Source organism: Monopterus albus, unplaced genomic scaffold, assembly GCF_001952655.1.
Source record: "Monopterus albus unplaced genomic scaffold, M_albus_1.0 scaffold271.1, whole genome shotgun sequence".
In the NCBI taxonomy this organism is placed as follows: domain Eukaryota; kingdom Metazoa; phylum Chordata; class Actinopteri; order Synbranchiformes; family Synbranchidae; genus Monopterus; species Monopterus albus.
In genome coordinates this window covers 765740-778879 of record NW_018128151.1, presented here as the reverse complement: position 1 = coordinate 778879, position 13140 = coordinate 765740, and the positions used below count along the sequence as shown (strand labels likewise).

The 13140-nt window shown below is 38.4% G+C and overlaps 2 protein-coding genes across 3 annotated transcripts in view; one reads left to right on the top strand and one right to left on the bottom strand.

Annotated features, from left to right (window-relative positions):
* Window positions 1-296: 296 nt before the first annotated feature.
* Window positions 297-8076, bottom strand: nt5m (5',3'-nucleotidase, mitochondrial). The gene is made up of 5 exons (XM_020622051.1): window positions 7122-8076; window positions 6626-6726; window positions 4462-4522; window positions 4247-4361; window positions 297-2109 (listed from the first exon to the last, which is right to left on the bottom strand). The coding sequence occupies exons 1-5, from the start codon at window positions 7398-7400 to the stop codon at window positions 1970-1972; spliced, it is 696 nt and encodes a 231-aa protein (XP_020477707.1). The 5' UTR covers window positions 7401-8076; the 3' UTR covers window positions 297-1969.
* A 1376-nt stretch (window positions 8077-9452) lies between these two features.
* Window positions 9453-13140, top strand: part of cops3 (COP9 signalosome subunit 3) — a 9392-nt gene continuing 5704 nt past the window's right edge. The window contains exons 1-4 of one of the 2 annotated variants that reach the window (XM_020622032.1): window positions 9453-9656; window positions 10603-10732; window positions 11845-11957; window positions 12633-12682. In XM_020622032.1, the coding sequence (XP_020477688.1) occupies window positions 9602-9656; window positions 10603-10732; window positions 11845-11957; window positions 12633-12682 (348 nt within the window). In that variant the 5' untranslated portion in view covers window positions 9453-9601. Of the gene's footprint in view, window positions 9657-10097; window positions 10200-10602; window positions 10733-11844; window positions 11958-12632; window positions 12683-13140 lie in introns of those variants that run through there. The other variant, XM_020622033.1, reaches the window with a different exon arrangement.

Sequence of the window (13140 nt, the reverse complement as noted above, 5' to 3'; positions counted from 1 at the left end):
TCCTTAGCTGTCTCTCACTGCATTCCTTAGCCTAATTCACCACTACAAGAATGGGAAAGAGCCTCAGGAATCGATACCAAAATGAAGGGTTTCAATGGCTATGTCAGCGGTTAAAAGAGTCCCTTACTGCCAGAATGTTAGGAGAAAATGTTATCATTTTTATCAAAAGCAATTTAAGATCATGTAGCATAAGGCAGTGTGGATCTCAATGAATCAAGTATAAAAACAAACGAACACCAAAGAAAATTTAATGCACCTTTAATTGCACCTAAAAACAGGACAATTAGAAGTGCCGTGGTCCTCCTTTTATTCTTTGTGTGTGTGTTTTAAGCAAGTTTAAATAAAACACAGCATTAGAGACATCCTAAGGACAAAAATACACGTTACAGTACTCAACCCTAACTACATCTTCCATAATACATTTAATATGCACCGCTTTGTTATCAAAAAAGCACTTTAGCAGCAAAAAGCAAAATCATAACTGGCCTGCCAGAACTTAGTAAAATGCGTTCTGAATCAGCTGCTACATGCAAACAGTCGATGTGAAGGAGAACATCCTGACTGAGAGAAGGCTGTTTTATAAAACGTATGATTAACACACATCACATACAGATGAGTAATGAGGTACTGCAGGACATGACTAAAAAAGAAACAAATGCAGTTTTGTGGCTCAGTCTTTTCAGTCGGTGCACATTTTCAATTAGCATATGATGTTAAAATAAATACAAGTAGATTGTGTGTTTTGGTGGTACTCTGCAGGTCAGGAGTTTTAACCTTATAACTGGGTTCAAATCAGGTGCAATATGTTTATGTAAACTGAAAAGTAACAGGAAATGTAATTAAAAGTCGTAAGTGCATTGAGTCATGTTTATCAGGGTTTGTTTTACCAGAAAAGACTCAGACTTTAATAGATCATGACCATTACTTATACAACTGTAGCAAAGTATGTCTTATACAGGCAAACTTATGAGATATGGTGTGTTCAGACTGACTGTGTGAAAGTACATAACTAAAAAGTAACAATATACATTTTCTTTTTAGTTTTATTCATTCTTAGACCTCAGAATTTAGGTTTGATTTTTTTAAAATAAACATAGTATTCTAAACATATTGAGCACACATATTTCAGTAACTGTTTTAATATATTGTAATACTCTCTGGTTTTGGTAACATGCATATGTATGTGCACAATTCTCAGGCTGCAACTACTTTTTTTCCCCATCAGTGTATTTGTTGAAATGCATAGATCATTGACAGAGATAATAGGATTAAAAAAAGCACCGATATACACTATCCATGTGAACCCTTAAAAAATGTGAGAGGTATCTCTGAACATGTATTGCGTACTTACAGTTACATGACAGCGGTATGGTGCACTCCCAAACATTCAGCATCAGTTTCTGTAAGACCAGTTCTTATGCTTACAGTATGTACTGCACATATGTAGTCATGGAGACTTTTTTTTCATTGTAGTGGAGTATCCCGTTGTTGTGAGTGAATCACAGTCCACTGACCCATTGATGCAACACAGTATTGAGAACTACTGACCCTTTTGTGAAGAAGACCACAGATTAACCACTCCAGTGGCTCAAAAATTGGATTTTACACAGAAATGTTCACAGTAGTATGATAATGTCCAAAACATAGAACACAGGCAGAGTAGCTACAAAGTGCTGCCCCTTTTAGACAGTTGAAATGTGGTTGTGAACTCAAAGTTCAGACTGTGTGTCATCGGTGCCCTCTTGTGGTCAAATGAATGTCCACTCCCAACAACAAGTGTCTGCTTTGTGAAAAACCTTGATTTTTATTTTCTGTTTTCAGAAAATAATTCTGGCATTTCCTTGGCAAGACACCGACCCTTCAGAGCCTCAACACCCACCGTTGTGGCAAGGATGCTGGTCCTGTGACGGAGACCCCCAAAACTGCCATTAACCAGGAAGCCAGGTTGCTGGGGCAGTGAAGGGGTTCCTCACTGCCTCTTGCTATCCAGGATGGCCCTCCAGTCATCCGACCAAGACAGGAGTCGTCTCTGGGAGGGGCTCATGGAACAATGCTTGTTGTGGCAGGCGGTGAACAGGACGTGCTCCCATGTAGGTTTGGCCTCCACACCTGAATAAGTGACATTGGGCACAAACATTACATAACTGACAGCCATACATTTCAGCGTGTGGAGCATACAAACCACTGCAATAGGCAACCCAGCAGATCTTGACTAACAGCACACACACTGTGGCAACGTTTCTAAGGTTCAAATGAAAAACTGAAGAACATAGTCTATATGCAAATAATTACAACACCCACATACTATTACACAAACAGAATTATGCAATTCTCTAAGATTTTTCCTTCTTTTCTTCATCTTTGCAACACACATTCGTGAATTCTGCATGATGATCATTTTATTGCTATTTTTTGAAACAAATATACATTATGATCATGTTATGTCAATGGTCTTTTGTCAGTTAAACCCCTTCCTGGAACAAATATAGCTTTTAGCAACCACATGTCCAGTTTTGGATTAATTCACATGTTACAGCTATGTGCATAGGGGTCAACCATCTAAATCTTCCTCTAGATATTGCCTAAAGAAACCGCACTGCATTAATGTTACAGTATCTGACAATTTAGCTTCTTCTCTCAAGCTATGTCGTCAATCCAGGTTCTGCAGACCAGAGGGATGTAGACTACAACAAATAAACAGCCTTTAACATGAACCTCACCATAAACAAGAACAATAATAAATAAATAATAATAATTCAGGACAAGACTTAAATGTCACTGATAAAACCTAGACTAAAATACCTTGAGCTTTTGTTGATAAAAACTGATATTTAACAACTAAATCATGCACCAGAATTAACACTAGTAGCAGTTTGGAGGATGGCCTAATTCTTTTACCTTTACAAAGCCAAAAACACATGAAAAGAAATGTAACAAGTGGATCAAACAGTGTTTGTCTGATCTAACATAAACTGCAATTTGTCAACATGTCAGGGAAACACATCAGGGAAATACACTGCTGAACTGGTTGACATGTTTTTTGCTACCATAAAGCACCAGTAACCCTTGCCATAAAGTCAACTGCACATGTGCAAGATCCTGCGCAAACTCTCTGCTTTGTTTACATTCTGCTAGCTACTCACGCTCATGCCTGGGGTTTGCTGATGAAGAAATATGTTACCCAGTACAGTAGTGTGTTTCACTGATGTGTTTTGAATCGATTTTGAACAACGATGGAGGTCTATGGCACAGATGAATAAGCTGATCCAGGACTGACACACTGACAGACATTAACGGTGAGTAGAGGCAATTCATTGTCAGTTTTAGTCTCTGTATGAGGAGTGCTGAAAATACTGTTAATATCTTTTAACATCATTTTGGATTTTGAGATGGAGCTGGATAAAAGGAGCCAGAGGACTCTAATTCAGTTCAGATGTGGCGTTCTAATATCTGGATGTGTTAGCACCTAAAGTTAACATGCTTCTTTTGATAACATTAGCGACCTAGCATGGTCATGATTTTACCTCTGTATTTAATTAGCATGATACTAATTTTGGAATAATTTGAGCTTTGCACAATGTTAGTGCTCTGTGTCACAAAAACAGTAACCAGAGCATTTTACTGGATTACCCGTTAGTCAGCTAATGCTAGCTTCAGACTAGAGGCTGCATTTTGTACAATTTGATGCAACCAGGCATCTGTAGTTTGTTATTGCTAGGAAACAGGATGTGATGGGAAGGGCAAAGAGCGATTAGGAGCATCTTATGGTGTCAGATTGTTTTGAGTCTCACTAGACCCTGTAGCACCTGAAAAGAAATTAGAGTAGCTTTAATTAGCTCATGAGCTACAGGTGTTCAGATCTGCCAATGAGTTGTCGTATTAGCCTGAAAATCAGTGGTTGCAGGCTAAAAATAAAAAGCTACTTACTGTATCTCTGTCTGAAATCAAGGACCCACTGTTTCACAAATAATTTTGAGTTTTAAATCTGTCATTATTATCGTAACCTGTATTTACACAAGAAACTAACACTTTGACAGGAGAAGCAAGATTAACTAAGGGGAAATTAGTAAATGGTTAAACTGTATTGTCACCAATAAAGAATTGTCATCTACAAAATAATTTCAATATAGAATGTCAGTTTGTTATGTTAATCACTGACCCCATTAAAATCTTGATTAGCAAGCATTTTTGTTATTGTGAAGAGATAAACAGTGCATGTGCACATTAACATGTTTACAGTCCTCACCTAGAATGTCAGGCTTGTCATCTATGAGGATGTCTCCTGTGATTAATGTCTTGTCCCTGGTCAGGATGACCTGCTCCAGAAAGTCATGACCGAAATGCTTCTCTACCCAAGCATACTGGACAAAAACATGTGCACATTCATGCAATAGATGAGATCTCATTAGAAAAGGCACCAAACAGACCAGATTAGATGCTGCTGAACGACAGGAGACTTACCTTCTCAAATGGGCAGTGTTTGTAATGCTTTATAGGGCTGGTGCAAATAAAGACATCTGTGCTGAGGAAAGAAAGAGAAACACACAGAGAAAGACCAGATTGGAACATTAAAATCATATAAACAGTTCTGTATTCCAGCTGCTGACACCTGACAGCCACACTGGCTGTTTATTACTGGAGTTATTAACTATAATGGGGACTAGGCAGTGGACCTTCTGTGCTAGGAAAACAGAAGTTAAAAAAAATTAAATGAAACTGAAACAAAGGAGATCATGCCATTTGGTGTGATACAAAAACAAGTTCATTCATTCAGGCAGTGATGCTAAATAAACCTGTTCATTTCCATCAGGAGGGGAAATGTAAACATACACATTCATAACTACAAAGGCTATTTTTAGACATTATTCCACTGTGTTGTGTGCTTTTGAGAATGTACCAGAAATGGCATCATGTTGACTCAGATTACACTCAGATTTTGAAAACTGGACCGAGGACTTGTATCAAATATTAACTGTCTCTAGATGTGATAGCAGCTAGTGTCCTCTGAAAGAGCAAGACAACAGAAGAATAACACGGATTCCTTAGGAAAACTTGTGATCTAAATATCAAGACAATACAAAGTGTATAATCATACGGAGATAGTTTTTCCATTTTAAAGGGCTTTAAAGGAGAGTTTTTCCTTAACTGATTGGACAGTCTAAGGACAGGGGGTGTCATGTGTTGTACAGACTGTAAAACCCCTCGAGGCAAATTTGTGATTTGTGATATTGGGCTATAGAAATAAAAATGGATTTTACTTTACTATAAATAAAAACAACTATGTTCTTAAGTTAATCTGTTATAAGCATCTTACTTGTAAGTAATAAGTCATAATTTAATAACTACTACATAAATGAGTCATATAAAAAGTAACATAAATATCAACAATGAAGGTCAAACACAAGTCCACAACTGGACACTGTGGCCTAAAAATATGCCAAAAGGCCAAATACACCAAGTTTTGTCAGCAAAAATATTTTACAGCTAGAATGTTGCATTTATGAATTATTTTACTGTAACACTGCACAGTAACATCTACATTTATAGCAGCACTGCTGAACTAAACTATTACAGAAGTTAGAATATATACAAAGGCTTCTGGCATTTTGTTGCACCTGAGTCTTGATGGGCTGCTATACCTTTTACGGCCACCAGATGTCAGTGAGCTGCTGTGTTTGAAGCCCTGAAATTTGGAAAAGTAAGCCCCAATGCCTCACAATGGTTTGTTTATCTGCCCATCACTACAATTTAGAAATTTTCTAAAATGACTTTCTAGAGTTAAATTTGTATTAGCACTTCTGTAGCGCAAATCCTTGCACATGTTAACAGTTAAATCCTCATGATAAGGTTAGAATGTATGAAAATCATGGATTAAAACACAGGGTTATTCAAAAAGAATGAACCGATTTCATTACGCAATATCTTAGTAAGGAAAAGTAATACAAAACTCCAGCCAAGTCACAAGTATTCTACTCACAATCAACTTTTATTTCCTGTCTTACAAGTGTTCAATGTGGCCACCACCTGCAGCACGGGCGACATCAATGCGATAAGAAAATTCCTCCCAGGCGTGTATTAGCATATCACTAAGAGGAGTTTTGTATTACTTTTCCTTACTAAAGTATTGCGTAATGAAATCGGTCCATTCTTTTTGAATAACCCTGTATATCAGGAACTGAATACATGACAGATATGTTACAGTATACAGAGTCCAAGGTGTAGGTTGACTGTAGCCAGAGGTTCACTCATAATAATCTATGTTAATACAGGACTGACCATTTATTAGCAACACTGGATTATGAAAAGAGATGGTACACACCTGTACTCATTTATTTTTCTGGAAAACAAAGAAACAAAAAATAAAGAAAGAAATACAATTACAAGGGGCAACAAAGTGATTCAGTTTTTATCCAAAACCATCAGTCTGCACCTCTCAGCAGACATCGATTTCCACACTGACACTCTAAACGCCATGATCACCAAAGTGAACATTAAACAAACTTAAAAGGTATAACACTGATGTCACTCAGAAACACATCTATATCACATTTGACCCTTAGCCTACATCAGTAACAGTCCATTAGGTTTATATATCAAAGGAGTGCACTGCATCTTCAAGACATACTTATCCATCTCAGCCATCTCCTTGACTGCCTCCACTCCTCCTGGCAGGGGCGGCAGCTCTATGAAGAAGTCTTTGGACTGCCAGATACTGATGGCTTTTTCCTAGAGTCAAAGCGCACACACACGCACATAGCTTTTCAGTAACAGTGTATGTACATTGATCACTGATCAGGTGTGCTGTCTGTGTGTGTATCAACAAGTGTGCATGTGCTCTGAAGGAACAAGTCAACTTTTTAAAGGTCAACTAAGGTCCATGTTAAGTGCAAATTTTTATTTTACCACCTGTTAACATGTTTTACACTGGTGCTATACCAATAATATAGCAATATATACATATAATATAACCAGTATTCATTCTAACACAGGCTCTAAATGGGATACATCCTTATTAAATAAACTGATCAATTAAATTGGGCTACTGGTGCTGAAGGGCCTCTGCAAAAGTGAATTTCAGTAACTACTTTTGTAACAGTTACACATGTATGTATGTCACTTACACACAGGTCACTCCTCAGCTCCCCATACTGCGTTGACACCCAAAACCCCCGCCTGTCCTCCAGGGTGATGAAGGGCTCGTCTGGGTACTTGGCACGGTACTTCTTCAAGAACCCCCCCTCGAAATCCGCCAGGACCCCGTCCATATCAACTAGAACCCTTAACCTTTTACCCGAGAGAGAGGAGCGCGACATCTTTAAGCAAATCCTCTTATACTGATCAAGGAGCAAAGTTCTTCCTCTTCCGAGTAGGCGTGTTTTACTATACAATAACGTTAACATTGTTGACTCTTGACTGAGTGGCTGTAACAGCACCAGTAACTGCTGTTCACCGTCTCTAAACGGTGGGTAAAGTCCGCATGAGAGTCAAAATGTTTTCCAGATGTTGTTAAACTGTCTCGTTGGCACTGGTTTGGTATTCTTTTTTCGTTTGGTTTTAACTGCTAGCTCAACCTCATTATTCTCATAGTCTCTCATGTTGCAGTTGAGCTAACGGTCGGTAGCTAATTTTAGCTGACAGGCTAGCGCCGCAGGACCATGCAGCTCAAATGTGACATGCCTGTGGCCACGGTGTACAGTAGGCTGCCGTCATCGTTTGTCAGGGTGTATTAAGAGTCCGGCAACTACCCAAAGCCTTTCTCAGACCAAGACTTTGAGAATGGCTGGTGAAGCAACAGCAACCAAAACGAGAGGTATGCACAACTGCTGCACCAAAGGAAGAACAGCACAGCTGTAAGAACAAACTGTACGAAACTCCTCGCAGCAAAGATCTTTACATGTCTGAGATGTCTCACTCCGTTCTGCTCCCGTTTTACGTTGATAAAGTTATTTCTGAAAATCATTGATGGATAGGATTCACTTTAAAATTGTGTAACACTCTGCATCTTACAACGAAGCTTTCTGGGGTCATTTAATTGTATATAAAATGTAGTACACTTGAAATGTGCCAAAATAAAACTTATATTTTCTGTATTTGAGTTTAGGCTCTTTTTTTTTTGCTTATATTCAGTTATTATTGCAAATTAGTTTAAGATATTTGTATATGCCACCAAACACAACTTACAGTACAAACACTAGAAGCTAGAAGTGTCCATGTACTGTATAGCCCATACATAGCGAAAAGTATTTAAGGAGAAATAAAGTTAAAAACTAGTTATGAGTCATTGCCTAACAAAAACATCGTGTGTGCACACGCGCATGTGTGTAGAGTGTATGAAGGTGATAAACCATAAATCTGAATACTGAAGAGACATTTACAGACTATATAAACATTTCACTGCAATACCAAAAATGAGAATAAATGTCCTAAGCTACTGAAGAGTTCCAAATTGTGCAGTTATGCTCCTTATCTCTTTAATTTAAATGATGTATCAGGATCTTTCTATTAATATATTTGATTCTCTCAACAGTTACCTCTAGGGACTGCAAAACTGCAAGGATGGTGCGCTGGTTTACGAGTTGCCACTGTTGCCTAAGGCTTTCCTCCAAAAAAGCAAGGTCTTGGGTTTGAACTCTGAACAGTGTAGGCATTTTAGAAAATCAATGGATAAATGTATGTACTCAGCTCACTGATATTTGAGGAATTTATCAAGGTCAAGGTCAAAGTGTTTATTTGTCATATGCACAGTTAGGAAGCACATTTCCCTGTACAATGAAATTCTTATTTTGCTGTCCACATGAATGCCACACAATACAAGCAAAATATAAAGTAGATGAGCAATAACAAAGCTAAATAGGCAGTAACACAAATTTAATTTATGTATTTCGTCTGCAAAGCAAATCAACTACCACAGACAGCATAATTAACAACTGCATTATTTGGAAGTACAATAAACATTAGCATCCAGTTATAACCAATGGGTGCTATAAAGTAATTTACCCAGGAGCTCTTAACGTTTTCTAAGATCTTTGTTGAAAACCCGGTAGACTAAATTTACGTCAGTTCCTCTCCGTGTGTGTGTGTGTGTGTGTATGTGTGCACGCCGTTGTATTACTTACATTATGGAGACTGAAACCTGTTAACAGCACCATGGTTTAAGGTTATGTGTTAGGCAAGTAGTGGTTATGGTTAAGGTTAGGATAAGTCTACAGGAAATGAATGCAAGTCAATGTAAAGTCCCCACAAGGAATGAAAACACAGCGTGTGTGTGTTCCTAAAGAGACAACTGACACTGCAGTCTGAAATAGACACATTAGTCCTCGTACACATTAAACAATTAGAGCAGATAAACATTTTCATAAAAAATGCTGTTATGAAAACATTGCCAGCTGAATTACAAATACTCTAGTGTCCAGTATCTGGCCCTTTAAAAATCCGATAGTCAGTTCGCAAATCTCGCTGCAGTCTGTTCTGTTCTTATGATCTCGCGATAACTTCATCTCAGTGGCGGCTGTGTAGCCCCCTGTCTCAGTCCGGACGGAGTTGTTTCTGACGTTTGAATGAAAAACAGTGCAAATTACCTCCACTTTGGACCCAGGAAATAATGGCTTCAGCCTTGGAGCAGTTTGTGAACAATGTGCGGCAGCTCTCCGCTCAAGGTAGGGTTGCTAAACTTATTCGAGGTGGAAGTATCAGCTAGTTAGCTAGCATTTGCTGCCCAATGCCTTGCCGATAGCCAGGCAGCCAAACTGGTCAGAGCCCTGTTTTTGCTTTATCATGTAAACACACCGCATACATGACTTTTTTTGGTTGCGAGAGTTCTGTTAAGTATCACCAGAAGACACCTTAGTTCATAGAGATGCCAAGGATAACAGCTAACTGGATAGCTTTTCAAACAAAATATCAAATTTATACTTTTTGTTTTTGATCTAGGAAATTATGTTTAGGGACTGCCTACCGGTAGTCCCGCCCTAGTCCCACGTAATTGGCTTGCGAACAGAATTAGCGAATATTATTGGTTCAAAGTGTTGTGTCAATCACACTTGCGTTACCCTCTGTTGCAAGGCCTTGACAGGACACCTGACCGGCCGATTTATATTGAAATTCCCAGGCACAATACGATGATTTTAAGTCGTTTGTACTTTATTTTGTTTTAAACACTTGGAAAGAATAGCCTCTCTGCAGTCGTGGACGAGAAATTGGTAATTTTGTCGTTAATTTGACATCTTAAACTATAAATAAAATACCCCAGCATACTTGAGGGAAAGTATTGGCCTTTACTTCTTTGTGGATGTTACTAACTTTAACCCCATTATTTACGGTGGCTGTGATGGGGGAGTGTTAAAATAACATTTGGTCACCAATCTCACCACCATCTTAGTGCATATATCCCTCATGTTTGTCACAGCATATAAAAAGCCTGGGCTGTTGAAACTGACCGTAAATCCCAATATGACAACTTAGATTAATTAGGAAACAGCAGACCTGTCATTAAAGCTCAATGTGCATCTAGCATCAAGATCTGAACTATTTTTGACATTGTGAGACAAGTGTCGCCCAAGAAAGTCCTAAGTGGTTTAATGTTTTCTGCCCTCCAACCCCCAGGCCAGATGACTCAGCTGTGTGAGTTGATCAACAAGAGTGGGGAGTTGCTGGCCAAAAATCTGTCCCACCTGGACACGGTGCTAGGGGCCTTGGACATCCAGGAGCATTCCCTAGGTGTGCTGGCTGTGCTGTAAGTACCTGCTTCTTCTTTTGTTGAGGAGTTCGACTCTGTCCTATGCTGAGTTTTCTTTACACTCCTGCCTTTGTAGTACTGATTGCTTCTGCTCCATAGGTCTTGAAATAGTTTAAACTGTAGTACTGGACACAGCATTCATCCCAGTGCGATAAATTGTAAATATAATCAGTGTATATACCAGTCTGAAAGCTGTTCTTCCATGATGCACATATATTTATAAATGCTGTGTCTTTTCTTCTCATATTTCATACTTGAATGCACAAAGTTTATTCTTATTTATTTTTAGTCTCACTGTTGTGTTCTATTCCTGTAGCTGTACAGCACATTGGGAGCCTCTGTACTGAATAAAATTCTTGTATGTTCAGACATACTTGACCATTTAAAGATGATTCTGATTCTAAGAAATTCTGTTGTCATTGTGCTTGTTGAGGGCACTCTTTGTGATCAATGGACTAGAGGTGGAAAAGCTAAGGAAACAGATATTTAACAAGGAGGGGTTGGTGCATCCAGTTTTTGTGCAACTGGGCTTTTAAAGTAAAAAAATTGCAGTTGCCAAGTTGATTTAAATAAATTGTGTAAAAAAGCAAGTAACTTAAAGGGTGCCATTTTCCTCTTCTCATTATTATTGTGCATTTTTTTTAATAAGCTACCATGAAGCCATCTACCTGTGGCATGTACAACTAATAATGTAGGCATGAAACAGCCTAACATTGTAGCTGTGAAAGTGTATCTTATTTAGCTGTGACTAATGTAAAAATGGAATTTAGTTGCACTTATAAAACACGCAAAACTAGGAATTGCAGAATAAAATAGTTTTTTTTCTTATAATATTGGCGTCCCCAAATGCATACAAAACATCAGTACCTTAGGTTTTTGACCAATACTGTTCTGTGTGTATTATTTGCCAAAGACATATGTACTTTTTTCCACTTGGAAAAACCGAACATGTCTGTGCATATAGCCTAGAAATGATCTTAAAAAATCTAATTATGTATTTTCTTTTGTATCTCACATGCCAAAGTGGTGTTGTTACCACTTAGGACCTATATCAAGGTATCCTTGTTTTACTGAATTTGTTTTTCTAACCTCTTACTCTTTTGTTTCAGATTTGTGAAGTTCTCCATGCCAAACATCCCTGACTTTGAGACACTCTTCTCCCAAGTCCAGCTCTTCATCAGTACCTGCAATGGGGAGCACATTAGATATGCAACAGACACGTGTAAGTCCTTCCTAGCCAGTCCTAGATATTTAAGGAATCATGTTCGTATCCACCCCGCCCTCGCCCGATTGCCGGCCGGGATTGGCTCCGGCCCCACCCGTGACCCCGTTCAGGGACTAAGCGGTAGAAAATGAATGAATGAATGTTCGTATCCTGATGGTAGTTTGTATGTTGTGCAGGGTTTCAGCTGAACCAGAGCAGGTTTCTACACTGATCAGTGTATTACTGCTTGTGTTCGAAGCATGTGCCATGTTAAAGTATGCACTGTGTTTGTTCTAAATTATAACCATTCTTCAGCATGCAAGTGCTTTTTTTAGGTGTGTTCCTATACTTTTTAGTGTGCATTAACAATCACTGAAAATGTTTTTCAGTGTCAGCCAAAAATAAGAACACACTGTATTGTTACAGCAGTGTGCATCTGTAATGTGCAGTGAGGGTCGGGTGTATTTGTAGTGTTTAACAGTATCTGCTGGTGTAAATTCCTTTGTCTCTGCTCATTTCACAGTGTTATTACAAATAAGAATTTTATTTTGTCAAACTGTGCCACCCTTGCACCATTGAGCTGTGTTTGTCTGGGGTTATGTGTAGATATGTCCTGTAGACTACCTGCTAATCCTAGAGTTCCATCATCAATTTTCATTTAACACTTTTCTCACGTTCTGTTTCCTCTCATAGTTGCTGGTCTTTGCCACCAGTTGACAAATGCCCTTGTAGAGCGGAAACAGGTAAGAGTGAATTATTATTATTATTATTCATTTTGTGAAGTTGAGTGAAATGTCCAACTGTATACATAGTACAGTACATAGTTTTAATTAGAAATTTAAAGCTCCAGTAGTTTGCAGTGATGTGGTCTCTAATGAAGACTGAATAGTTTAAACATCAATCTAAAATGAGATTAGATTTATTTTAGAGCACTCTGTACCCTTAGTTTTCTTTATGAAACCCTTTACCCCCCTCACTGAGTCTGTCATTGGTTTGTGAGCTACATAACTAGAGGATGCACAGACTTTGGAGTATTAGTTTCTCTGTACTTAAACAGCAAAATCATATGACCCTGGTCTATGTTGTGTAATAGACCAAAAATACACCACTTTCTTCCACCAGAATAAGTATGCTGGTGTTTATTCTTTGTGTGAATTTTTTTTTTTTTTTTTTTTTAATTGGTTGGCCCACGTCGGGCGCA